Raw genomic sequence first — 25,411 nt, forward strand, 5'->3', positions numbered from 1 at the left:
GGTGGCACTGTTTGTGTAATTTGATGATGAGCACAACAACAGTCGTTTACTAGTTCAATATACATTAAAAACGACTAATACCTGCTGCCCAAGCCGATGTTATAGCTTTGGGGGCCTGTAAGAGTGTGATGGTTAATAGTTGTGTTGTTACTGCCACTGGTAGAGGCAATGGGGGATGAAACCTGCAGTGGCCTCCTGGCGTGGGCCCTGGCACTTGTATTTTGTTTTTACAAATTAAGCACTGGAGGTAGGCATACATGAACACACACTGGAGCATGACCAGGGCATGCAGAAGGTCAGGGTTCGGGTGCATTGGCAGATCCGTGGGGAATCAAGTCCTGAAATAGAAAAGAGGGAGTCAAATGGGGGTTGCAACCCCTTTTCAGTGCTGTACAATTGCCCCAGGAGTGAAATATAAAAGGTAGGTGGGGAGGGTAACGCAGGCTGGGATCCCAAAACCGGAGTTTGAAGAGTGTTGTGATAATGGAATAGAGGGTAGAACAGCAAGGCAGGATTGAGGTGTTGGTTATGGTCAGGTATGGGTTGTTATTGAAAAAGCAAAGTGTGATGCAAGACAGGAGTGTGTAGGTCCCAGTGTTGGAATGGCGTGTTATCGGTCACAACTGAGATGCATTTGAAGAGCTATGTGGTTCACAATTCTGGAGTAGCAGGAGGGCTGCAAGATTAGATTGAAATGCACTGTCAAAGCTGTGTGTGTGGGCATCAGGACTGTAACTGTAGGGCACAGCCACTCTAATTATGCGGCAAGCAAGGGCCCAATTATGAAGCAGGGTTGAGTAAATTATGTGGCAAGAATAAGCAAATTATGCAACTTAATTCGTCACATTTTTGTGATAGTATTACTGCATTATTTTGTCACGTTTACACTTGTTAATAATTCCTGGGCATTGATTGCACCTCATTAGTACCAGTCTCACACCAATATTTATCAATTAGCAACAGAAAGGTGACCAGTCAAGCTTTGCAAAGGGTCTTGAACTGCGCAGCAACACTTGTCACTGCGTTTTAGGTAACTTTTGAACCCTTTGAGCTAGAAACCATATTTGTGCTCAAATCTGCAGATTATGCAGCAGCAGATGACGGATTGTGCGACAAATGCTATGTGTTAAACGTGACGGCCTCACAATCGCATACCTCCAGTGGCCCTGCTGTAGGGATTGTGGGATGGATGAATGAACTGTATCAGTAGAGGTGGGCATGTATTTTAGTAGTAGAACATCTTGGGTGCTGGCGCAGGTCCGAGCTAAGGTACACTGACAAGCTGAGGATGTACATAGTACTGGAATCGGGATATTGAGGTGCCTTGGAGGATCTGCTCCTATGTTGAGTGATGAATCAGGGGAATATAGGCAGGGTAGGGTTGGGACAAAATGGCAGATCGATGCATGGAAGAGTCCTGAACATACAAGGAGGCTTTGATTGAAATTAAGGAGCACTGACAGAGCAGTCTGAGGATCTAGGTAATGGATCTGCAATGGAGAGGCATGGCAGGGCCGAGGGGCACTGGCAGAACTGTGCAACGGCCCCAGTACTGGAAAGGTATAGGGTACCGCAGTGCAGTGTTGAGGGTCATTGGAAGAGCGGTGTATGCGTCCTCGACCAGGACAGGGGCTGCAGGGTAGCTTCCAGCAGGTCTCTGTATTGGAATGCTAGGACATTGCAGCAGGTGAGGGTTGAGATACAAGAACAGCTGTGTGTGCTGGTGGCACTGCAGGTCAGGACTGGTGTGCACGGGTCGAGCCGCAGACCAGCCTCACTCAGTACTTGAACATCCAGGGGGATTCAAGTCCAGAATGAGGTGCACTTCTAGTGAGGCTGGGTCAGCACCGAGGTGGGCTCATGGTAGATTCGATCTGGACTCCATTCGTGTCACCTGGCTCTGTCTGACCACAAAGCCAACTCCCACACCTGGACACTCCAAGCTAATCCAGAGCTATAGCTCCTGCTTTTACTAAAACTCATAGCTTCAAGAAACATTATGCAGCATATAGTGTCTTGTAACAATGCATATCATATGCTCCAGATAAGTACGGAATCTCTGTCCTGAAGAGACCCCGTAACCACAGACAGTCGAAACGTCGTTGACAATTGATAGGTACTCCAAGAAACACTAGAACATACTCTAGTACCTCTGAATTACTCTGAAACCTTTACAGACATCTTTTCTATTTCAATAACCAACTCCCCCTTTTAAGAATTGACACTGTAGTCATATTCACTGTTTTGGTTATGGTCAATCCACTGGGATCAATTTCAAATAGCTTTATTTCGACAGTTTGTCATAAAAGCACAACCATACAACACATAACACATATATAAATAACACATAATATATACAATTACAGATTAAAAAGACCTATTAAATTCCATATACTGTCGGGTATCTAAAAAATTTAAGAACAGTTAAAAAAGAAGGGGAAGAGGCAGCCACATAAACAAGTCCTATTAAAAAGATACATTTTATGATAAAATAGCAGCAACATTTTTGTTTAAAGTGCGAGTGCGGATAACCCATGTCCAGCCCAGGAATTTGGCCGTTGCTATGGCTGTACTAGGGCTACAGTCAGACCCTAAGATTCTCAACGCAATGGCACATCTCCGGACACCCATCAGGCTGCAAATCGGCCTCAGCCATCTCCTCCGTGGGGCAGCATAAAGTGGACAAACAAAGAAAATATGGGGGATGGTCTCTGCCATTGTCACACAATGGTGACATTTATCATCAGTTCTAGATGCCCATTTACACGTAAAGGACTTTATAGGCAGACTACCTACCCTAAACTGAAAATAAAGTTTTCGATCAAAGGGCCTCTCGATCAAGTCCCAGTAAGCCTCACATACAGGCCATGATTTAAAATCCAAAAAGCGACCTGTTAGGCTAGTTGCAATACTGGGGTGACCTATAGATGAATAAACCATTTCCCAATATTTCTGCTTCAGTTGTACCTTTGTCGGAAACACTGCCGTCTCAGGGTTATTCCAGAGTATCTCTAAATCCAATTTAATTAGTAGGGCCCTAACCTCCTTTAACCAACCTACTCTGTGGAAACAATCCCGCAAGATCACATCCTTGAAACCCATAGCGTACTGCACAAGTTCTGGGGTGACCCAAAGACGCCTCCAATAAAGGATTGGCCGTAGCTTTGCTATGTCCACAATGTTCTTCCTCCCTAAATCTAGATGGAGCGGGAGCATGGGAGTACTTTGCGGGACACTTGCAAGGTTGCGTAGAAATTTATTTTCTAGTCTTACTAGGTGTGTTAAGTCGTTGAATCCCCATAGCTCAGCACCATAGAGGGCAGAGCTCACTGCTTTGGCGTTATAGATCTCTAGGGCTGGAGTGATTGGTTTGGTAAAGGAGGATTTATATTTCTTGGTCAAACACCCTATGTGTTGATGTAATTTTAGAGCTGTTATGTCCAAGTGGTGTTTCCAGCCCAAATCCTTTTGGAGAGAGATGCCAAGATACGTGAACGCACTCACCTGCTCTAAAGGCTCATTATTTAATAAAATACTGCCTCTAAACGATTTGTGCTGGTTAAAAGCCATAAACTTGGTTTTCGAGATGTTTATTTCTAACCCTCTCAGGGAACAAAAATCCACAAATGCATTAATGGTCTTCTGGAGACCACTCGGGGTCCTGGAGATGAGCAAAGTATCGTCCGCAAACATGAGGACAGGGACATGCTTGCCAGCCAGAAGGGGAGCATCGGTAGGGAACGCTGAAAGATACTCAACTACCCCGTTGATATATAGAGAAAATAGGGTAGGAGCCAACACACACCCCTGTCGGACGCCCCGCCCAACAGGGAAAGAATCGGTAACCTCTCCCTGTACCCCCCATCTGACTTTAGCAAAATTGCCCTCATGCAGGCGGACGAGAAGTGTTAATAACTCTGGAGCCATCCCCATATCGCCGAGAACACCCCATAGTTTCCTCCGCGGTACCAAATCAAACGCTGATTTGAGATCTACAAAGACAGCGTATAACGACCCCTCATTCAGGAGCACGTTCCTCCAGTAAATAGTTATAAACCGAAAGATTTGGTCTATGGTACTGGTGCAAGAGCGAAATCCCGCTTGAAGTGGGGACAAAATGTTAGCATCCTCAACCCAGGTCTGTACTTTTCCTAACACTAACCGGCCCATAACCTTTTGGATTGAGTCAATAAGACTTATGGGCCTGTAATTACTGGGGAGGGATTTGTCACCTTTTTTAAAAACAGGGATTATCTCAGCACCTTTCCATGATGGGGGTACTGGGGCCCCATTAGCCACTGCATTAGCAAGAAGGGCTATGTACTGGCACCAAGTTGGCTTGTCACTTAAAAATATATCGGCCGGGATTCCATCCATCCCTGGAGCTCTTCCCTTTGCTACACAGTCTAGTGCTGCCTCGACATCCTTAATAAAAAACACTGGACCAGAATAAAATTTTTCAAAGAGGGATGGTGGGGTCTGTTCGTTAATTGTGCTACAAGCATACTGGGGACCAAAGAATTCAGTCCATTTTACCTGGGGAACATTATTCTGTGGGGGTTCGGGACGCCCTCCCCTATCCCAGTTAACAATGCTCCAAAAGGTTCTCGAATCCTTCGCATCACAGGCACTTCTTAAGTCCTGCCACCATTGTTGGTCCCAATCTCTTTTGGCTTTTTTCTGCGCCTCCCTGTAGTGATCCCTAGCATACCTAACCCCCATGTGATCTCTTAACCTTAGGGCTTCACTTAGCCTTTGTCGAGCAGTTCTACAGGAGGTATCAAACCAGCTAGCATCATTAATTTTCGAAACCTGTCTCCCTGGCTTCACATCCCTTAAAAAGTAGGATTTCAGGCTACCAAATAGGTTAGTGTGGGCTTCAATTACGATTTGTGGGAAATCTTCCCTCCAAATTCTTGACATAAGGTATTTGGTACTCTTGGTTACTTCGGCTTTAAGAGCTTCCAATTTCTCAGGATGTTCAGTAAGTTTACTCCATTTTACATGGCGTTTGTCGTTAGTGATCACTACATCCGAGGTAACGGTTCCCTCAACGTGGGTCGCGTCACCCTCTCTAGTAGTGGCCCAAAAATCCATGCAAAGAGGGTTGTGGTCGCTTTCAAGCCGCCATGTTACCTTCATGTCATCAAGTCTATGCCATATCCTGAGATCAATCAGTATATAGTCGATACGGCTAACGAAGCGCCCATTGTCAAAAGTACATTCACCTTTCAAATCAGATCTTGTGCGCCCGTTTGCAGCCCTAAGACCTCTTTCCAAACACAACGCCTTAAGCTGAATTGCAGCGTTAGACCATTTTTTGACAGGCGGTAGGTCAAGCCTAGGGATTCCCCATCTAAGATCTTGTTCTAATGATAGCTCTTGTACCTCGTTACCCAGTGGTTCGAATGTAGTGTTGAAATCCCCTGATACAATTGGGATGGTATAAATGGGAAGATTTTCTAGTTGTAAGTCCAAGGACGATATGGTCTCTGAACTAAGACCTCCTCTCAACCCCCTAGCATACACGTTGAAAATAGCAAGGGTACTCTCATTGACCCTACTAAGTTTAAACGCTAGAATATCTAAGTCTGAGGATTTTAACAGTTCCACATTATAATCTAATTTTTGGCGAACCCAGGCCACAAGACCTCCTACAGGGCGCCCTTTAGGATTTTTTTTTGCGGGGGTGTAGAAATTAAGATATCCAGCCCTAAAAACAGGATCAACAGCCCAGGACTCCTGGAATAGGCAGATATCATAATTATCAATAAAGTTGCCCCATTCAGGAGACAGCAATTTCTGGGTAATACCTGCAATATTCCAGGATACCAGAGATATTTTGCTACCACCACTGGTGATTTTATGTGGTGAGCTACACCTATCGCTTGTCAAGGGGTTATTAACAATATGACCGGGCTCAATCGTTTGTTCGGGTGGATTGTTACAAGCAAGTACCACTGTTTGATGGCTACTCTTAGGGATGTGGGATGAAGTCATGGTACTACTACAGGGGGTGATATCAGCCTTGGTTTTGTTTCCAATCAACCTATTTTCATGAGGGAACTTATAGACAGGGTAGATATCACTTTCCCTATGTCAATCGCATTCCTCTAAATTGGACAAGGCATTATATCTATTTTCTAGCCTAAGATCAGTAGAAAAACTTAGAAGTGCCCTCCTCCCTGTAACTACATTTGGGACGTTTGATGGTAATGGCAACGTATTCCGTCTCGGAGGTCTAAGGTTACCAATAAAAAAATCCAATGTAAGAGGAATTATATCTGAGTCCCTTTTCTGAGGTGGTAGTAAATTAACAAGAACATTGGGTAGCACATGCGTGGCAGCGAAATTAAGGACAACACAGTCTCCCCCAAACTTTTTAGTATTATATCCAAGCCAAGGGACCCGTCTGGCCATTATAATCTCTCTTGCCAATTGCTGTTGGCCACCCGATCCTCCAAAATACATATTCCTACTAAGCCAATATAGGGCTTTGTCTATTAATGCAGTTGTGGATTCTACTTGACCTGGTCTTAAGTGGGGAACATTGGCAAGGACAAGAGCCAAGGGGATAGCCTCTCTAACAAATGGGAGTCCTTTCCCTGAAAAAGTTTTATTAAGGTCCATGGTGTTGGTAGAATCCGTAGTAGGGAGTGTATTGTGATTAACATTATCAGTCTGTAGGGTTTGGGTAGGCAAGGATGATGTCGGAATCAAAATTCGCGAAGAAGGGTCTGCCACCACCGGAGGAGGCAGGAGATCAACCTTCGAGGGGGCTTCCTTCGTTAATACTGGCGCCAAACACTGGGTATGATCATGAACGCTTGATCCTGGCAGCTCCAGAATAGACGGTTGCACAGTTGTAGACACGGCATTGAGCTTCACTTCCAGTATCGAGAACCGATCCTCAATAGATGTCAGTCTTTTATTAATAGGGGCCAGTATGGCATCCAGTTTCCTTTTAATTGCTGCCCAAAGTTTGTTTGATAAAATCTCCGTCTGGGGCTGATGACCCGAACCTGATTTAGCTGATCGACCCACAGGCTGTTTCTTTGATCGTCCAACTGGGGCCAAACCCCCTGCTCTTGTACGTCTTGTCTGCATTTGAATTGGGGGGGAGGGGGAAACCTCTACTACCGGGGGCGCTTGGGTAGGTGTTGAGATAATAGACCCACCCTGTTCGGTAGTGTATAGTGGAGATGGCATATGATCTTGTTGGTCTACTAGATCCCTAGGAATGCCAGGTGATTGCTGTGATATGTTTACTACTGAGGTGTCAGGATTCTCGTGGATGAGGGCTGATGTCTTGTTCCCTATCCCCATTGACAGACGCCTTTCAGTTCTTTCTATTTCCTCCGTTAAAACGTTAGCAGCTCTAACCAAATAAGAGTCCAGGGTAGCTCCTGCCATCCCATTTGATTTGATGCATGAAGGCTTCTTTTTCACCATTATCACACTTATCAGGCAACACTACTCACGGTTTCTTATCTGTGTGTAGATCGCAGAGGGTATGCCCAGCCCGGCCTCTTCTGGCCCCTGACGGCCACAGACGGCCCGCCCTCTGCCCGGGCTCAGCCCGGCGCCGCCCGCGCGCGTCCCGCGACGCGGAGGGCGCTGCGTCCTTTTGTGCGCCTCCGGGCGCGAGGATGACGTGAAGGGGCGCTATGAACCCTGGGAGGTGTAGTTTCCCCTGCTCACAGCCGCAGAATGGAACAGCGGCAGCAGGGGAGACACGCAGTACAACAGACCCAGGAGCGTCAGCGGCAGCGCAGCAGCACAGGGCAGGAGTCAAGTCCCCCACAGGTACGGCAAGGCAGGTTTCAAAAGGATGTTTCCCGCTCCACCGAGGGCGCTGCGTCCTTTTGTGCGCCTCCGGGCGCGAGGATGACGTGAAGGGGCGCTATGAACCCTGGGAGGTGTAGTTTCCCCTGCTCACAGCCGCAGAATGGAACAGCGGCAGCAGGGGAGACACGCAGTACAACAGACCCAGGAGCGTCAGCGGCAGCGCAGCAGCACAGGGCAGGAGTCAAGTCCCCCACAGGTACGGCAAGGCAGGTTTCAAAAGGATGTTTCCCGCTCCACCGAGGGCGCTGCGTCCTTTTGTGCGCCTCCGGGCGCGAGGATGACGTGAAGGGGCGCTATGAACCCTGGGAGGTGTAGTTTCCCCTGCTCACAGCCGCAGAATGGAACAGCGGCAGCAGGGGAGACACGCAGTACAACAGACCCAGGAGCGTCAGCGGCAGCGCAGCAGCACAGGGCAGGAGTCAAGTCCCCCACAGGTACGGAGCGTCCTCCGATGTACATGGATGTAGGGAAGAGGTGTGGCGCCGCGGCCAGGGCAACTGACTCCGGAATCTGGGGATTAGTGATAACAAGCTACTTGGCAGCACAGGAAACTTATTTTGTAACTATATAAATGTAATTTCAATGATAGACCTAAAAGACCCTGAAAATGAGGATCAACAGAGAGCTTGCATGCGCGCGTTTTCCAATTAGCTGAAGAATGTTTCACTGGGATCACATAAGTCACACATTTTCATTATGTATGTGTAAATGGTGACAATACACAGTATAACTTTACGATCTTTTTTCTCACTACAATTGAAAATAAAAAGCACTTACTTCGGCTGAAGTGAGTGTTGCATGAGAAGTGTTTTGGGGGGCTGTTTTTTCTCTAGTCATATGTGTTGTTTGAAGTCATTTAACTTAAAAGAAAAATAAATGTAATGCATATTGACTACATTGTATGCTAATTTTGCTTAAATAAATACAAGACTGTAATACCTTGTCAAAATATAAAAGATTTTTTGATCTAAATGAGTTCCTTGTGAACAACTGTAAATTTGCTCTCCAGATAAGTACACAACCGAAGCTCACATTGCAGCACACACTTGCATCATACCACATAAGTATGCACAGCGCACACACTCACATAGCACAAGGACACACCATAGTATAAAAAAACCAACATTTAATGTACATTTCATTGCACTGACGAAGCAGCCATTAATTCAGACGCCAGTTCTATGAGCCTGCGTGACCAACCACCTGCTATCAAGCAGGGCCCTGGCATTGTTAGCATGGGGGCCCTCCAACTCCGAGCAATAAAGGCACACTGCCCACCGTTCTGGATGTCTTTTCGTCCAAAAACGGATTAAATCAATCTCACGTTACATACGAGTAACGCAACGCTACCATCTAGTGGCCATGCAGAAAATAACACATTCAAATAGTTTCCACTGTATTAGCGACTCACGGTAATGTCTGAAACAAGGGCCATAGACCGTGTTCATTTAACTTGTGCCAGTTGGGGCACCAGCACTCCTTTTAGGGCAGGATCTTATTTTAATCAGTAGACAATCAGCCAGCAAAAGAGACAGAGGAGCAGAAACGAGAGGCAGAGAAAGATCGTAAAACAGTTACAAAGGAAGAAAGCCTGGTTGAAAAGACACTGCAGGAGTGAGTTAAAGACGCAAAAGACATGGCTTTTTGCAAACCTCTGTAATCCCTACAGGCAGCGAAGTTGGAAGACATATTTTCATTCCGAGTGAGAAGAGTTGGGTCTAGATGCAGGAATTGCTTGGGGGGTTGTAGGTAAGGCCTGTGGTACATTTACAGAGCTGAATGTGGCCTCTGATGCTATGTCAGTAGAAGCCACCTCCTCTAATCACCAATCATTTAAAAGGAATGGCCACCCCTTAGGAAAACCTGTTAGAACTGGTTTCTACCCATGTTGTGTCACCCAATGCCAGTCTGTTGGGCTGGGGTGCTCCCAGGGGGATTTTTCTGTGCTGGGCCAGTGTTTCAGTGTTCTGGCGGCTTGCTCTTCCTCTTTCAGGGGGCTGATGGAGGATCCCTTGGGTCTATTGCCATTTGCACTGCACCGCTCCTGGCTGGTCCGCGTGTGCAGGTCCGGTCGGAGGACCTGGTTGTCCTGCGTTACTTGATTCGTCCGCTGGGTGCAGAGCGATGTACCTCAGTTGTCTCAGTCGTGTTCTTTGCTCCTGAGCAGAGATGGATTTTGGGGGGTCCCTGTCTGCCTTTTTCGTGCCAGGAAGGTGGGGGTCAGTCTCGGCAGGGTGTTCCCGGCCATGGGATCCTTGACTTGACCCGGGAGGTGTTCCTGTGTTTGTGATGGTGGTTTGGGTCTCTGGGGGTAGACATGTTTGCCTCCCCAGAGAATGACCCGACATCCTTGTTTATGCGTGGTTAGGCCTTGCCTAGAGGCGGTGTTTGTGAATACGATGTCCTTCCATTGGCCATGGAATCTTCTGTGTGTGTTTCCCCCGGTTCCCCTGATTCGGGCTGTATCGCAGATGATTGGGGTGGACGAGGCTGTGGTGTTTCTAGTGTTTCTGGGGTGGAGGCGACACCCTTGGTTTTACCCTGTTGGTAGATTTGGCGGTTCGCCCGTGTTGGGTGCTCCTTTGTCATCCTTATCAGTTGGACCTCTGACTCCGTTCCCAGTGCCCAATCTATGTGTCTTCATGCATGGTTCTTGGGCGGCAGAGTCTGTTGGTTGGGGTTGTTCCCAGGTGGTGGCCGGGCTGCTTCCACATTTTGGGCATCCATCTACTTAGCTTGCATATGTCATGCACTGGTCCTACTTTTCTGCTGGGTGTCAGTGGAAGGGGCTCCAAAGCGGACTGACAAGAAAACCAGAATCCAGACAGGATCCACCTCTGTAGATCCTGTCTGGATTCTGGTTTTCGTCAGTCAGCTTTGACCTTGGTTTGGCACATTATATGCTCCAGGCTCAATGGGCTGCTCTACGGACTTTTCATTGCCCCCTTTTTGTTAATGTGAAGTCTATGGTTTCTCGTTTGGTGGCCTCTCTGGCATTGGAGTGACCGGGCATGTGTTGTATACCCCTTCGTGGGATCTCCCGTTGGTTCTGCCGGCATTGCGGGTGTGTCTGTTTGGCCCACTGGATTCTGAGGTCTTGTACTTTTTGCCCTTGTAGTGGCTATTACCTCGGCCAGGCGCATTGGTGGTTTGGCTTCCTTCTTGGGATCAGCCCCATTTTTTTGTGTTTTCTGGATGATAGGGTGGTATTGAGTACGCACCCTTCTTTTTGTCCCTGAGGTTCTTTTTAACTGGTCGGCGGTGTTGGTCCTGCCTGTTTTCTTTCCTATGCCTCGTTCTCCAGATGAGGCTCTGTTGCATCGCTTGGATGTGTGACGGGCTTTACTGGTGTACTTGTCCCGCACTGGCCCGTTCTGTTGTGGGGCCAGTCGTTTTGTCTTGTTTGGTCAGGGACGGCTGGGTTTGCATCCCTCCTCTACTACCCTTTTGTCGTTGGCGGCTAGAGGCCTTTCTGGTGGATTAGGAGTCCCTTGATATGCTTGTGGAGTCCTGGGTTTAGGTTCATTCTACCCTTTTGGTGGCGGTGACTTGGGCCACTTTTAAGGGTGTTTCCATAGTGAACATTTGCTGAGCTGCTACGTAGACTCCCCTCTTGCCTTTGTGGTGCATTATGGGCTGGAGAGAGGGGTTGGTACCTCTGTTTCTTTTGCTTCTTTGGTGCTGGGTGCTGTTGCCCTTTGACTCTTGTTTCTGTGATTGTGTTGTGTGTGCATTACACACGCTTCTTTAATCTCTCTTCCTGTTGGCTTGTCCTGTTTTCCATGAAGCCGTACTTTGCTTTGGTATCTGCTAATGTGTTAATTACTGTGGTGAGGAAGATGGACAAGGAGGGTATGCCCCGGTTACTCGCTGGTAATCTTCATTACTCCGAGTCCTAGTATTCCAGGCCACAGTATAGTTTCCCTTCCCTCCCGAGCATGGTGTGGGGGCTTCTTGTTTTTCTGTGTCTTTTGGTTGCAGGTTTTCCTAGGGGGTGGTCACTACTTTTATATGATTGGTGAATAGAGGAGGTGGTCATCTTGGAGGGACGGGAGGCTAGTATGCTAACTTTTGCCAGGAGTTTCTGTGGGAGGCTGAAGCTCATGTGTTAATTTCTGTGGCCAGGAAGACTAGGACTCGGAGTAATGAAGATTACCAGTAAGTAACTGGGGCATTAGCAGAGCTCTGTAAGGGCCTGGAGCTATGAGTGGGGGTGCTGTTCGAGATGCAGCTGTACTGTCAGAGCAGTGCACGGGAGCTTCAGTACTAGGGCAGCAGGTCAGGGTGGAGGTTTGTGAGTGGGATCCAGAACTGGAATTGAAGGGGTTCGTGCAGGTGCGGCTTGAGGTACACTGGCAGAGCTCTGTATGGGTCTAGGTTCTGAACAGCAGTGGGCTTCGCAGGTCAGGGCTGAGATGCTGCAGCGGAGATGTGTGTTGGTCCCGGTACTGGAATAGCAGGCGGGTACTTCAGTGTAGGGTTAACATGAACCGGTCGACCTGATAATTCAGTTGAATATATTGCGCCCCCTGAAACTGTAATCTCCCTTTTCTCACCCTTTCCATGAACCCATCTCCTCATTTCCTTCTGCCCTCCTTCCTTTCTGCCTTCCTCGATCACTACCTTCTCTCCCCCTTCACTCTCGACCCCTCTATATCCTTCTCTTTGTCAGTTTAACGGGAACTAATGTCTGTCTACTTTCTAAACTTAACATTTTCAGATGACATTTTAATATACACTGAACTTTAGATGTGAGCATAATGACTTCCGTTTCCACATGTTTCTTCTCCCTTCCATGTGCACCCTTCTCTCCTCCCTTCATGACGTCATCCCGCTAACCTCGCCCCACTCACCTCGTCTCACCCTATTACCATTTACTTCCTGTTTCCGTTCATTTCATTTATTGTGCACCTCGACACCTCTTGTTCTCCCCTGCCTTCTTGCTCCTTTCTTCACCTTTCCTTCTGCCCTTTACCGTAGCAGGGGGTGCTACAGGTGAGCTCAGGTGCATTGGCAGGGCCAGCTGTGGGGCTCTGTATTTTCTGACACAGGTGTACAGATCCGGGTTGATATGCAATGTCCAGGTCGTGTGTGTAGTAGGCCTCTGTACTTGTGTCGGGAGCGTGGTTCTGAGGTACATTGGCAGCGCTGTGGCTCTGCTAAAGGGGAGAACTTCGGTTTATTGACAAAGCTTTGTTTGCACCTCAGAACAGGCCCAGGAGGTGGGAGTGTTTGTCAGGACTGAGATGCTTTGGCAGAGCCGAGTGTGGCTCTCAGTATGGAGTCAGCCGAGTGTGCTACAGGATAGGCTCGAGGCGCTCTGACAGCTCTGGAGGGAGGCAGGCGCTAAGGCTTAAGGTGCATTGATAGAGCTTTGCGTGGGTCCGCGCACACTAGATGCGAGGGGATGCCGCAAGTCAGGAATGAATGTCACTGGCCGAGCCAAGTTCTTTGTGGGGGTCCCTCTGTGGACTACCTCTGCAGGCTGGTCAGGCTTGGGGTGCATTGGCAGAGCGATGGATAGCGTGGATGTTGCAGGTCAGGTCTGAGGTGTGGGCCTAGCACTTGAGTAGGAGGGGGCGCGGCAGGCCAGGGATGTGCTTGGACCCCAGGAGTGAAATACCAGAGGAGCCTTGAAGTCCGGCTTTAAGTGTTTTGGGAGAGCAGTGCAAGGGCCTAGTGCTGACACAGACCACGGATTGAGGCACATTGGCAGAGCTAAGCAAGTTTTCAATATGGAGCAAGGAGTTTGGTACTATTTCTGTCTCTGTCTTTTCTTTCTTTCTCTTTGTCTCATTCTCTCTCTTATTCCCTCCGCCCCTTATTCCACATTGTATGTTTATGTAGAGGACATCTTTTGTCACTACATGAAATGTAAAGGGCAAAACACAATTTCCATGATATATATATATATATTTTTAGAATTGCCCCACAATTTTACAAATTGTCCAAATCTATACATGAGACATTTGGTGAAGTTTAGTTAAGCGGTCTATGAAGTCAGGAGACACTTCGAGTCAGTCTTGGTCACGTATGTGACAGGACAGCAGCAGCTGCCATATTTTAAATGCAGTAAACCCTGGAAGCTGCGCATGATCATCTAAAAGAAACGGTGAAAAAAGGATGAGGTTTGAACATTTCCAGACCATGAATAAGTAATTGTCAAGAAAGAGTTCTAAACGCAGGTTCAGAAATATTTAAATGTGCAATATTCTGCAACAATGTGAATTCGAAATACAAATAGAAGCCTACAGGCAAAGCACTGATATATTGAAATCGGAGATGCGTAAAGAGAGAGGGGTCTTCACACCCTGCATGTTTGGGTACATTGATTGCCCAAACCAAGTGCTTTCAAAACTCATATTTCACATGGATTATATCAGACCCATGAGTTTGTTTTCCATATTTCACGAAGGTAACGTTATTCCTGCGATTTATGGATTCGAATTTCGGGGGGAGCTAGTTATAGCCCAATTTCCTAGCTCCCGTGTGATCATTCTTCCAGCATTACTATGCATTACACGCTAGCGTGCTTAATTATAAATATATCAGGAAGCAGGCTTGGTGGTTTACTCCGAGAGGGCTACAGACTCCTCTATTTTGATTGTCGAAGTCTGTTTTATGTGGGAATTTTCCCTTTACCTTCAGAAGCTTTCAGCCGTCTCCCTTGTAGCTCGCTGTGACATGGGTCTCTTTCTGCTACTGCCATTACATGTCTACAAAGAGGGAGGTGTAAGGTTATTGAAAATGACACGTGAACACCCAAGATGGGGACTCTGCAGCAGAGGAAGCATGGTTATGTTTTCAGTGGGAGCAGAAATTTAGGAAAATATTATCCCTATCGACAACAATGACCTGTCCGTTGCGAGCAGCTAAAGAGCGGGTGCCACTACATTAGGAGCTTAAGCTAACTAGGGAACACCCTCCCCACAGAGCAGAGAAAATAAAGTTCCTCCTTTGTGGGAAAAGAACAGCTTGAGACGACAAAACACTCACATTTTATTCCTTAAAAATTCACAAAGGGAAACATTGATTTGGAGCACACCGACTATTATCATGGTCTTCACATTAGAAAAGCAAATGGGAGGACATCGAGGTAATATTGTGACTCGCTGATCTATGGCATAGATCATAAAAAAGGCAAGCAGGACGTTAAGACCGGTCTCTCTAGAATACTTGAAGAGTTTAACAAATCTTCACCAAACTGAGGCTGCCCGGTTAGAAGGGCAGAAAGAACTGTAACCCTGATGTTTTACCGGGGGCAGTTTAATTTGTCGCAAATGCATATCCACCTCTTAAGCTTGGGATAGAACATACGAAAAGACTACGCATTGTGCGTACTTATGTCGCTCAAGCTCTCTCCTTTATTTTGCATCTCTACTTCTATCTATTTCTTTCTCTCTGTGTGTGAATGCTTGTACGTGGAGTACTCCTTGTGCCTTGATCCATTTCCCTATCCAGATTCCCCTTCTCGCATTGCAGAACCCCACTTTCAGAAGACTGTGGCTCCCGATGAGGGATGGGAAGTAACTTCTGAAAGCACCTCCACTGCCCGACAATACCACCGCCATTGTGCTTTAGAAACGTGATCATAACAAAGCCATCTCTTTCCTCACCTCTTCCTCTCTTCTCCCTCGCTTATTCCGTGTACCTTCTCCCCTTCTCTTATTCTGTTTCCTCTCCCTTTGCATCTTCTCCTCTTTATCTCTTCTACATCTCTCCTTCCCTTTTATCCTTACCATGTCACGCTTGCCCATCCCTATCTCCTTTATCCATTTACCATTCCACTTCACTGCCCCTCTTCCGCCATCTGACCCTTATACCGACCCCGTCTCTCCAGTCTGTCCACTTGTCTCCAATGAAGGTGCCAGGGATGACTCGGAAACGCAAGCCTGTATCAGACGACGAGACATCTCTGGCGGAAAGTGAGACCTCTCGGAAGCCTGAAGAAGAGGAGGATGAGAGCACAGCACTTAGTATCAATGAGGAGATGAAGAAAATGCTCAATCAGTTGTGAGTACAGGGACTCTTCCATTTGTTTCCTCAATTAGCAGCACTACACCATCCCACATTCACTGTTCCCACAATGGCTACTTATCCAGCACTCCTGAACCATCCTTCACAGTGAGCACTCCTACATCCCTCCTCTAGCCATTGCTGTGACACAATTCTCCACAGTGAGCACTCCTACACCACCCTAAGTCCAGTGTCTCTACATCATCCTTCACAACCAGTGCTCCTACACCACTCACCACAGTCAACTGCTAACGTGTTACACCACCCTCCTTAGATAGCCTCCCAACACCACTCTCGTAGCCACAGTTTGTTTAGCAACCCCCACAGCTAGCATTCCTATCCAGTCTGGCATAGCTGGTGCTCCTACACTCTTCATCATATTCTGGGCTCCTAAACCATCCCTCAGTCTGGGTTCCTAGCCCATTCCTCATAGCCAGCACTTCTACACTCTCGTTCTCCAGCGCAAGAGCTCCTACGCCATCCCTCAAAGTCAGCACTGCTAACACAGCTAGTGCTCCTATACCATACCCCATAGCCAATGTTCCTATACAATGCCCCACAGCCAATCATAAATCCCTCAATGTCGGCGCTGCCACACAGCTAGTGCTCCTATACCATACCCCATAGCCAATGTTCCTATACAATGCCCCACAGCCAATCCTAAATCCATCAATGTCGACGCTGCCACACAGCTAGTGCTCCTATACCATACCCCATAGCCAATGTTCCTATACAATGCCCCTCAGCCAATTCTACATCCCTCAATGCCCGAGTACCTGCACTCTGCACTATTCTACATTCGGTACTCATTCCTCCGCAGTCTATACTAAAACACTATCAGTACTAATATTGTCGTCATCCGTTGTGGTTTCAAGGCTTTTGTTTGTTTGTGGGGTGCAGGGGCATTTCCTTACAGGTACCTAGTCTGGCATCAGACTTGCCTATCTTGTGTCTGACTATACCTTCTCCTCTGCAGGCGAGAATATGACTTTGAAGATGACTGCGATAGCCTGGCCTGGGAGGAGACAGATGAGACCCTGTTACTCTGGGAGGATTTCCCCGGGTACACCATGACTGCTGCCGAGGTGCAGGTGGAGGTATGCCGTGCCATGTCTCTTGAGCAGATAAACTCCTGTTAATCTCCTGAGTGCCTAATATCAGATCCTGTAAGAGGACCCTACTCCAAACCTCCATTCACAAATGTACAAGTCCAAGAAAGGGAGGATTCTCTGTTGCCACTCTGGGCCGACCAAAAATACCTAGAAAGGCATTTTATTTTTAACTCTTTGACTATCCTAGCTTACTATAGGTCATATCCCACATAATCAATTAATCTGAAGCAGTTCAGCATAAAGTGTGCCAGCACCACCATGGTTTTACTATTAAAAAAAGCTAGGTATAAAAAAATGCATGGCCAACCCGAGCAAGTCTGAAAAGTGCAGGAACAAGACCACAAGGCAGGATGCTACAGACCAAGAATGCATAGCAAAAGTATATACTTATATTTGTTAAAAAACGATTTGTCCAAAGGATGGACTCTTGTTGCCAAAATGGATCAAATGCTCAGAACTCAGAAGTGTCATACACTTTGCAGTCTGAATCTTTTCTGGATTAACATGATGTGCATCATTCTGCCATCTAGTGATTAGAATGGAATTGTCTGTGTAGCTCCCTCTCTTTTTTTGCTTTTATTTTTTATACATGAGAGGTGTTGACCAATTGCTTTCCTGTCCTTCACTCTGTGACATTAGGCACTCACCCTACATGCCTCTTTCTTTGCATGATCGCCATCTTCATATTTCTTTTTCTGCCGTTGGGTCTGGAAACCGAGAGAAGGCAGAAGGTATCCAAGAAGAATTGGAGGAGTTTTCATCGAGATATCATTAGTCAAATACAGAATCCTGAAGAAAAGCAAAAGGTAGAGCATTGATGTTGAGGGAATAGAGTTTTCACTGACAAAAAACATAGATTATTTTAGCAAGCTTACCGTTGGATGGACATCAGCCATGAGGGTCGGAGAATGACTATCTGGGGTGGAGCATACACACTTTAGATTCTGCTCAAAGTGGCACCGCAAGTTCGCACAGAAGGACAGCCATGAGGGTTACAAAGTCCAGAGCATGGAGGGCTTTGAAGCATGTGTAGATTTTCAACCCAAGAGTATGAAGACGAAGGAAAAGTAGAGGTGGGGTCACAGCACCATGGCACACGTGCAGAAAAATTGCTAAAAGTCCTCAGGATGTCGAGCACCTAGAAGTACCCTGAGTAAATAGAGGTGGATCAGGGAAGGGCTCCAATGTTGAAGAGGTCCCTGAAAGAGAGAGGGAGAAGGCGCTGAAGAAGGCATAGAAAAACAGGAAGGTAAAGAAGTGGTAGGTAATAATTCAGGAGTACAGTGGGGCTAAGCCGAAGCATTCAGAATCGAAACACTCAATGGCTACCCGACACCAAAGATGATAGTGACTGAGGGCAAGCATAAGCAAAAGAAACCCCACAGATCAAAGTCAAACTATACTGTCGATGGTAAACCCTTGGAACCAGCCTCGACTCTGAAAGGAGATTGGGCGCAAGAGAGAGACAAAGAGGCTTGAGACAGTCTCAAAACACACCTGGTGCAGCTAAGCATCACGCCCTCTGTCACTACATCTCCGAAACCATTGTTAAGGATAAAACTGGGTGTTAGTTGAACTATATATGTAAAAATTGGACGTATTTTTCAAAAATCCCCCGTATTTTGTCTTGATTTGTTGTATTGGTTGTTTGTTGTAAATATGTATGCAACACCTTCACACTATATGTTATATCAGTCTTTTTTGAGTTATGTGGTTGTCCTGTGATTTAAATGCGTAACAGCCATATATACCATGAGACACTTGATGGATATATAAAATACAAAATATCTACTATGTTCTTTTGTTTGGTGTGTTTTGACTTATCCTGCTATTTCACAAGGTTTAAGTGATTGATGTTGATTCATTATCTTTAATACTAAGCAATTGTTTGACCCGACAGAACACATTGTAGTAAATATCCTTGAGGAGCCAGGCACTAAAGCATGTGACTAGTCATCAGACCCCCCACCCCCAGATTCAAAACCAGCAGGGGGCAGAAGCAGAGGTTTTCTTCACAAATACAAAACAAATGCCTCCAACAAATGAACCCTAAACGCTATCTAGCATTGCAAATGTATAGAACTGTCAGGCTCTCCAGCAAACATGAGACCAAAGGGATGTCTTTGGTGGCAAAGCTAAACTCAATGAAGGCAAAGGCCTTCCCAGTCATCAAGAGAATCTGGCCAGTGACAGAGTAATTCACCCTTACCAGAAGGGACAGTCTCTGACAGTGAGGATTAAGCAAAGGTTGGTCGCACACTGCTCGTCACACCAGCAAGTTGCCCCAAAGGACTGTGGTAGATGTAGTGGCGACGGCGGGTACGCCTATGCCACGATGTATAAAGAACAGTATGTGTTGCGTTAGCCATCCCTGGACACGTGTTTCGAGGTAGTTGCCTCTCGTCAGCAGGGAGCAGGTCAGTGTAAAGGGGTGCCGCGTGGACTGCCAAAATGTAATTAAAACAGGTCAAGTACCTCTCATGGCGCGCAGATGCAGATCCAAGGCTCGTCAGCCCGTTGGCTCAAGGGAGCCGTAATGAATTAAGCAAAGGTTGGTCGCACACTGCTCGTCACACCAGCAAGTTGCCCCAAAGGACTGTGGTAGATGTAGTGGCGACGGCGGGTACGCCTATGCCACGATGTATAAAGAACAGTATGTGTTGCGTTAGCCATCCCTGGACACGTGTTTCGAGGTAGTTGCCTCTCGTCAGCAGGGAGCAGGTCAGTGTAAAGGGGTGCCGCGTGGACTGCCAAAATGTAATTAAAACAGGTCAAGTACCTCTCATGGCGCGCAGGTGCAGATCCAAGGCTCGTCAGCCCGTTGGCTCAAGGGAGCCGTAATGAATTAAGCAAAGGTTGGTCGCACACTGCTCGTCACACCAGCAAGTTGCCCCAAAGGACTGTGGTAGATGTAGTGGCGACGGCGGGTACGCCTATGCCACGATGTATAAAGAACAGTATGTGTTGCGTTACCCATCCCTGGACACGTGTTTCGAGGTAGTTGCCTCTCGTCAGCAGGGAGCAGGTCAGTGTAAAGGGGTGCCGCGTGGACTGCCAAAATGTAATTAAAACAGGTCAAGTACCTCTCATGGCGCGCAGGTGCAGATCCAAGGCTCGTCAGCCCGTTGGCTCAAGGGAGCCGTAATGAATTAAGCAAAGGTTGGTCGCACACTGCTCGTCACACCAGCAAGTTGCCCCAAAGGACTGTGGTAGATGTAGTGGCGACGGCGGGTACGCCTATGCCACGATGTATAAAGAACAGTATGTGTTGCGTTAGCCATCCCTGGACACGTGTTTCGAGGTAGTTGCCTCTCGTCAGCAGGGAGCAGGTCAGTGTAAAGGGGTGCCGCGTGGACTGCCAAAATGTAATTAAAACAGGTCAAGTACCTCTCATGGCGCGCAGGTGCAGATCCAAGGCTCGTCAGCCCGTTGGCTCAAGGGAGCCGTAATGAATTAAGCAAAGGTTGGTCGCACACTGCTCGTCACACCAGCAAGTTGCCCCAAAGGACTGTGGTAGATGTAGTGGCGACGGCGGGTACGCCTATGCCACGATGTATAAAGAACAGTATGTGTTGCGTTAGCCATCCCTGGACACGTGTTTCGAGGTAGTTGCCTCTCGTCAGCAGGGAGCAGGTCAGTGTAAAGGGGTGCCGCGTGGACTGCCAAAATGTAATTAAAACAGGCGCGCAGGTGCAGATCCAAGGCTCGTCAGCCCGTTGGCTCAAGGAGCGGTGTGCGACCTACTTTTCCTCAATTTAAACGGCTTCCTTAAGCCAACGGGATGACGAGCCTTGAGTCTGCACCTGCGCGCCAGGAGAGGTACTTGACCTGCTTTTAATTACATTTGGCAGTCCACGCGGCACCCCTTTACACTGACCTGCTCCCTGCTGACGAGAGGCAACTACCTCGAAACACGTGTCCAGGGATGGCTAACGCATACACATACTGTTCTATTTACTTTTTGTGGCATAGGCGTACCCGCCGTCGCCACTACATTTCCCACAGTCCTTTGGGGCAACTTGCTGGTGTGACGAGCGGTGTGCGACCTACTTTTCCTCAATTTAAACGGCTTCCTTAAGCCAACGGGCTGACGAGCCTTGAGTCTGCACCTGCGCGCCAGGAGAGGTACTTGACCTGCTTTTAATTACATTTGGCAGTCCACGCGGCACCCCTTTACACTGACCTGCTCCCTGCTGACGAGAGGCAACTACCTCGAAACATGTGTCCAGGGATGGCTAACGCATACACATACTGTTCTATACACTTTTTGTGGCATAGGCGTACCCGCCGTCGCCACTACATTTCCCACAGTCCTTTGGGGCAACTTGCTGGTGTGACGAGCGGTGTGCGACCTACTTTTCCTCAATCTGACAGTGAGGATAGTGGGGAACGTAATGGCTGTGATAGCAGCATGCATAGCTCGAACACCATATGTGAAGTTATACATGAGACCACTGCAGGAATAGCTATAATATAAATGGTTACAGGCAACCAGGAGTTGGGCGGATCTAGTGGTTGTCACAGGGAAAGTACAGAGTGATATACAGTGGTGGAGCGCAAGGGACATCAGTGTGCAGACCTTTCAAGTACCCAACTCCCTCAGTGGCCATCACAACAGACGCATCCACACAAGTTCAGGGGCTCATATGAGACAAGATTAAACATCAGGAGCCTATGGAGCCCAGAAGTGGGATGAAGTATTACATTGCATAAATGTAAAGGAGCTGAGGGCAGTTCAGACACAGATCAAGGGAAGAACATCCCTAGTACAGGCAAACAACACAACCACAATGTTCTACCTCAACAAACAAGGAGGAACTAGGTCACACGCTCTGTCCCACCTTACACAGTAAATATGGAGGTTGGCCATCTAGAGAAGGATAACTTAAGTTGGTGTCCACCTATCAGGAGTCCCTAAACACAGATGCAGAAATGCTAAGCAGGCAAACAAACTTTTCCAACAAATGGGAGCTGAAACAACAAATAATGTAAGAACTTTTTCAGTAACAGGGAAAACCACAGATATACCTATTTGTAACAATGGGGAACACAAAACTATCTGCTCAGTTACTCGCACCAATGGTCGATGGGTAATGTGCTATTTGCAAGAAACAAGACACATCAGGAAAGGAAATCAATTCTTCTTTTCTAGGGCACCAGCAAGCAAAGGCTCACTGGTCAACAAGGTGACCCCTCAAAGACAGATAGTCCAAACAATCTAGACATGTTACAAGAAAGCAGGTTTAGCGCTGGGATAAAGACTAAGAGCACACTCAACATGGAAAAAAGGGACTACCCAACCTCCCAAAAGGAGAGTATACTGCTACATACTCAATACACTGCATGTGAATCCAGAAAAGATTCATTCATGCCAAACAAAATGGCATCTTACCTGTAAGAGTAGTTTTGCAGCTTCAACAAGTTTCTAGATTCCCATGCAAAACCCCCTCCCCCCTCTCCATTTCCCCAGAAATGCATCAGCTGCTGGGCACACAAGCGCTAATTAAAAGATGGAAAGACTAGGAAGCCATGAAGCATGTTAAAGACAGAAGTTGCCAAAGGGGAAAAAATAATCTGTAGATGGCGACTAGGCAATGGGGCTTCCAGGGTGAGCATCTAGTGTCACAGAGGAATGACAGGACACCAAATAGTCAACTCCGCACAGGTTAAAAAAACAAGCATTTGCAATGCAATAGGTCTCGCATTTGCGAGAGTTTAAGTTATTGGCACTGTAAATGATAATGCCTTTTATTTATGTTTTAAAAACCAACACATAAATAAAAGGCATTGTCATTTACAATGCCAAGAGCTCAAACTGCTGCAAATGCGAGACCTATTGCATTGCAAATGCTTGTTTATATAGCCCTTTAATCTAGGACTACAAGGAAACGTTAAAGTAAGCACTCACAGGAGAGCATGAAAAACTCATCAGGAACAGAATTCAGCCATAACATCTAGAGCCATCAATTGTTTGTTGTAACGCTTTTCGCCCTAATTGGGATGGGTATTCCCAGACGTGGGACCCGTGCTCACTACGCCACTGGAGTCAAGCTATCCTACTTCCGTGCATCAATTGTTTGTTGTAACGATAACATCTAGAGCGGCAGACCCAAATCCCCTGGACCTCCGCCCGCCCCTTCACCATCCATGCTGCAAACACTGAATTCAGCGCTAGCTGACACCAGAAAGTATGGTTTCGTTCTAAAATTGAACATGTCTCACAAGATCCTGACACAGTTGCATGACAAAAATATATATATATATAAACATAGAAACCGAGAGTTAACAAAGGGAACAGTCCAGACCGAACTGCCAGGCCAGGTCCTCCCTGGACCGGAAACAGGCATCCTAGGACCGGTTTCAGGGTATGTCACCCTTCTTCAGCCAGGCTAGCTTGAATCCAGTGGCACAGTGAGCAAGAGATCCACGTCTGGGCATACCCATCCCACTTGGGGCGAACAGTGTTACAGCAAACAAATGATAGACGGAATGCTGACAATGCAAACATTCTCCCCCAGTCAAAAGATCTGGGTTAAATCCATCGTTCTTTTGGACTGTTCCCATGAGGCACAGGGTCAAGACTGATTTGCATATGGCCAGGTCTAAACTGCGATGGCATGGTGAGCAAAAGAATGATGGATTCAACCCAGATCTCTTGGTTGGGGTGAATGTTTTGATTTGTTCTGCATTCCGTCCATCAATTGTGTGTCTTTTGCTTTCTCGCCCTAAGTGCGCCAGGTATGCCCAGACGTGGGTCCTGGGCTCACTGTGCCACTGGAATCAAGCTATCCTGGCTGAAGAGGGGTGAAACCCCGAAACCGGTCCTAGGATGCTTGTTTCCGGTCCAGGGAGGACCTGGCTTGGCAGTACGGGCTGGACTGTTCCCATGAGGCACAGGGTCAAGACTGATTTGCATGTGGCCATGTCTAAACTGGGGTGGCATGGTGAGCAAAAGAATGATGGATTTAACCCAGATCTCTTGACTGGGGGTGAATGTTTTGATTTGTTCTGCATTCCGTCCATCAATTGTGTCTTTTTTTTTTTTTTACTAGCTTGGGAATCCTACACCAGAAATCAATTGTTTATTTTAGTTGTGTAACTGCACAGTTAGAACTGTACAGTTTCCGCCCAGGATTCAGTAACACATTTCACCTGAACACATCCCCAAACTCTCTCGTGACATGCAAGATACACCAGTCTGTAAGTGGGGACAACCAGCTGGGGCATAACATATCTTTATTTTCACAAATTAAATACTAAAAACATTTATTGGGGGGGGGCTACTAAAAAAACAAATTTGGGGGGGGGGGGGCTGATTTTTCCAGCAATATGCAGAGCTGCAGGGGCTGTAAGATGGAGTGAAAACACAACAAAGCCTCGTTAGCAAGTGAATGGTCTTTTAAAGACCTGTGAAGTGCTCGGGTGCGGCTGTGTGTGTGCCCTTGAAGCTGTCTCAGTTTGGGCTGACACACACGACGGGGGGTGGGGGGGGGGGCTGAAGCTCTCTGAGCCTAATGAGTGTTGCACGCCTGGACACAATCAGCAGCAACATACAAATAACCCAGGGCAGTGGATGTGCACAGAAATATTATTATACACAGAAAACACACACAATGGCTACATATAGCAAGATTACTTAAAAACACAGTATGATAGTTTTATCAAATCAAAAGGACGAATTCAGGTGCAGCACAGCAACTAACACGCAGATTGCTGACAAAAAGGGTAGTAGTACTAAAACAGGGATGTCGTGTTAGTGGTTTTTCAAGCAGTTGCTTGTGTGATCGGGTTCTGAAAGCGTACTGATGAAAGCGTTCCCGCCTTTCTGTCTGCCCCTTTCAGCCTCACTCCTCCCCGCATCCCCCTTTGCCTCTTTTTTCCCTGCCTCCTCCTCTCCCTTCCTTGCTCTCGGACTCCATCTCCCTTTCTTCTCTGCCATATTGGGACAGCTTTCGAGTCTGAAAGCCCAGTCTGTCAAAGTTACACCTCCAGAAAAAAGACACCGTATCTGCCTAAAGCCGCATTCCTCTGCCCTTTCTTCTGTTGCCCCACCTGCAGGTCGGGCAGCCGGAGCCCCGGTATTTCAGCATGGAGCTGAGGCGCGGGGGGCACATGTGGGGGTCAAGCTCGGCAGCCATTCCTGGGGCTCTGTGGGGACAGGGGAGGGTGCACACCAGAGCAGAGCGTGCTCTTTCATAAGTTTCCTGTTAGAGATAATGGAAGATATTCTGCAGAGGGTATGTTACCCTGGAAGCAGGCACCGGCTAGCGCATCCAGCTAGCCCACCATGTGGTTTCTCTGGCCGCCGCTTACCCAGTCGGTGTTGAAGCCGCCATAGAGCCGGTGCAGGCAGTTGTCGGTGTCCATCAGCAGCCTGGTCTGTGGAGTCCTCTGCCAGAGCTAAAATAAAAAAAAACAACTGGAAAGTGGAAGCG

The 25,411-nt window shown here is 47.3% G+C and overlaps 1 protein-coding gene and 1 long non-coding RNA gene across 6 annotated transcripts in view; one reads left to right on the forward strand and one right to left on the reverse strand.

Annotated features, from left to right (window-relative positions):
• Positions 1 to 25,411, forward strand: part of IFFO1 (intermediate filament family orphan 1) — a 147,944-nt gene that overhangs the window by 84,211 nt on the left and 38,322 nt on the right. For 2 of the 3 annotated variants that reach the window (XM_085619816.1, XM_085619814.1), the window contains 2 exons: positions 15,689 to 15,861; positions 16,841 to 16,961. In XM_085619816.1, coding sequence (XP_085475942.1) covers positions 15,689 to 15,861; positions 16,841 to 16,961 — 294 coding nt within the window. The remainder of the gene's footprint in view (positions 1 to 15,688; positions 15,862 to 16,840; positions 16,962 to 25,411) is intronic. The other variant, XM_085619815.1, reaches the window with a different exon arrangement.
• The window catches only part of LOC146812708 (uncharacterized), a 256,230-nt gene continuing 248,236 nt past the window's right edge, over positions 17,418 to 25,411 (reverse strand). For all 3 annotated transcript variants that reach the window (XR_014966889.1, XR_014966887.1, XR_014966888.1), the window contains 2 exons: positions 17,852 to 18,175; positions 17,418 to 17,765 (listed from right to left, as the gene is read on the reverse strand). This is a non-coding gene — a long non-coding RNA (uncharacterized LOC146812708). The remainder of the gene's footprint in view (positions 17,766 to 17,851; positions 18,176 to 25,411) is intronic.

This window comes from Triturus cristatus, chromosome 7, assembly GCF_964204655.1.
Source record: "Triturus cristatus chromosome 7, aTriCri1.1, whole genome shotgun sequence".
In the NCBI taxonomy this organism is placed as follows: Eukaryota; Metazoa; Chordata; class Amphibia; order Caudata; family Salamandridae; genus Triturus; species Triturus cristatus.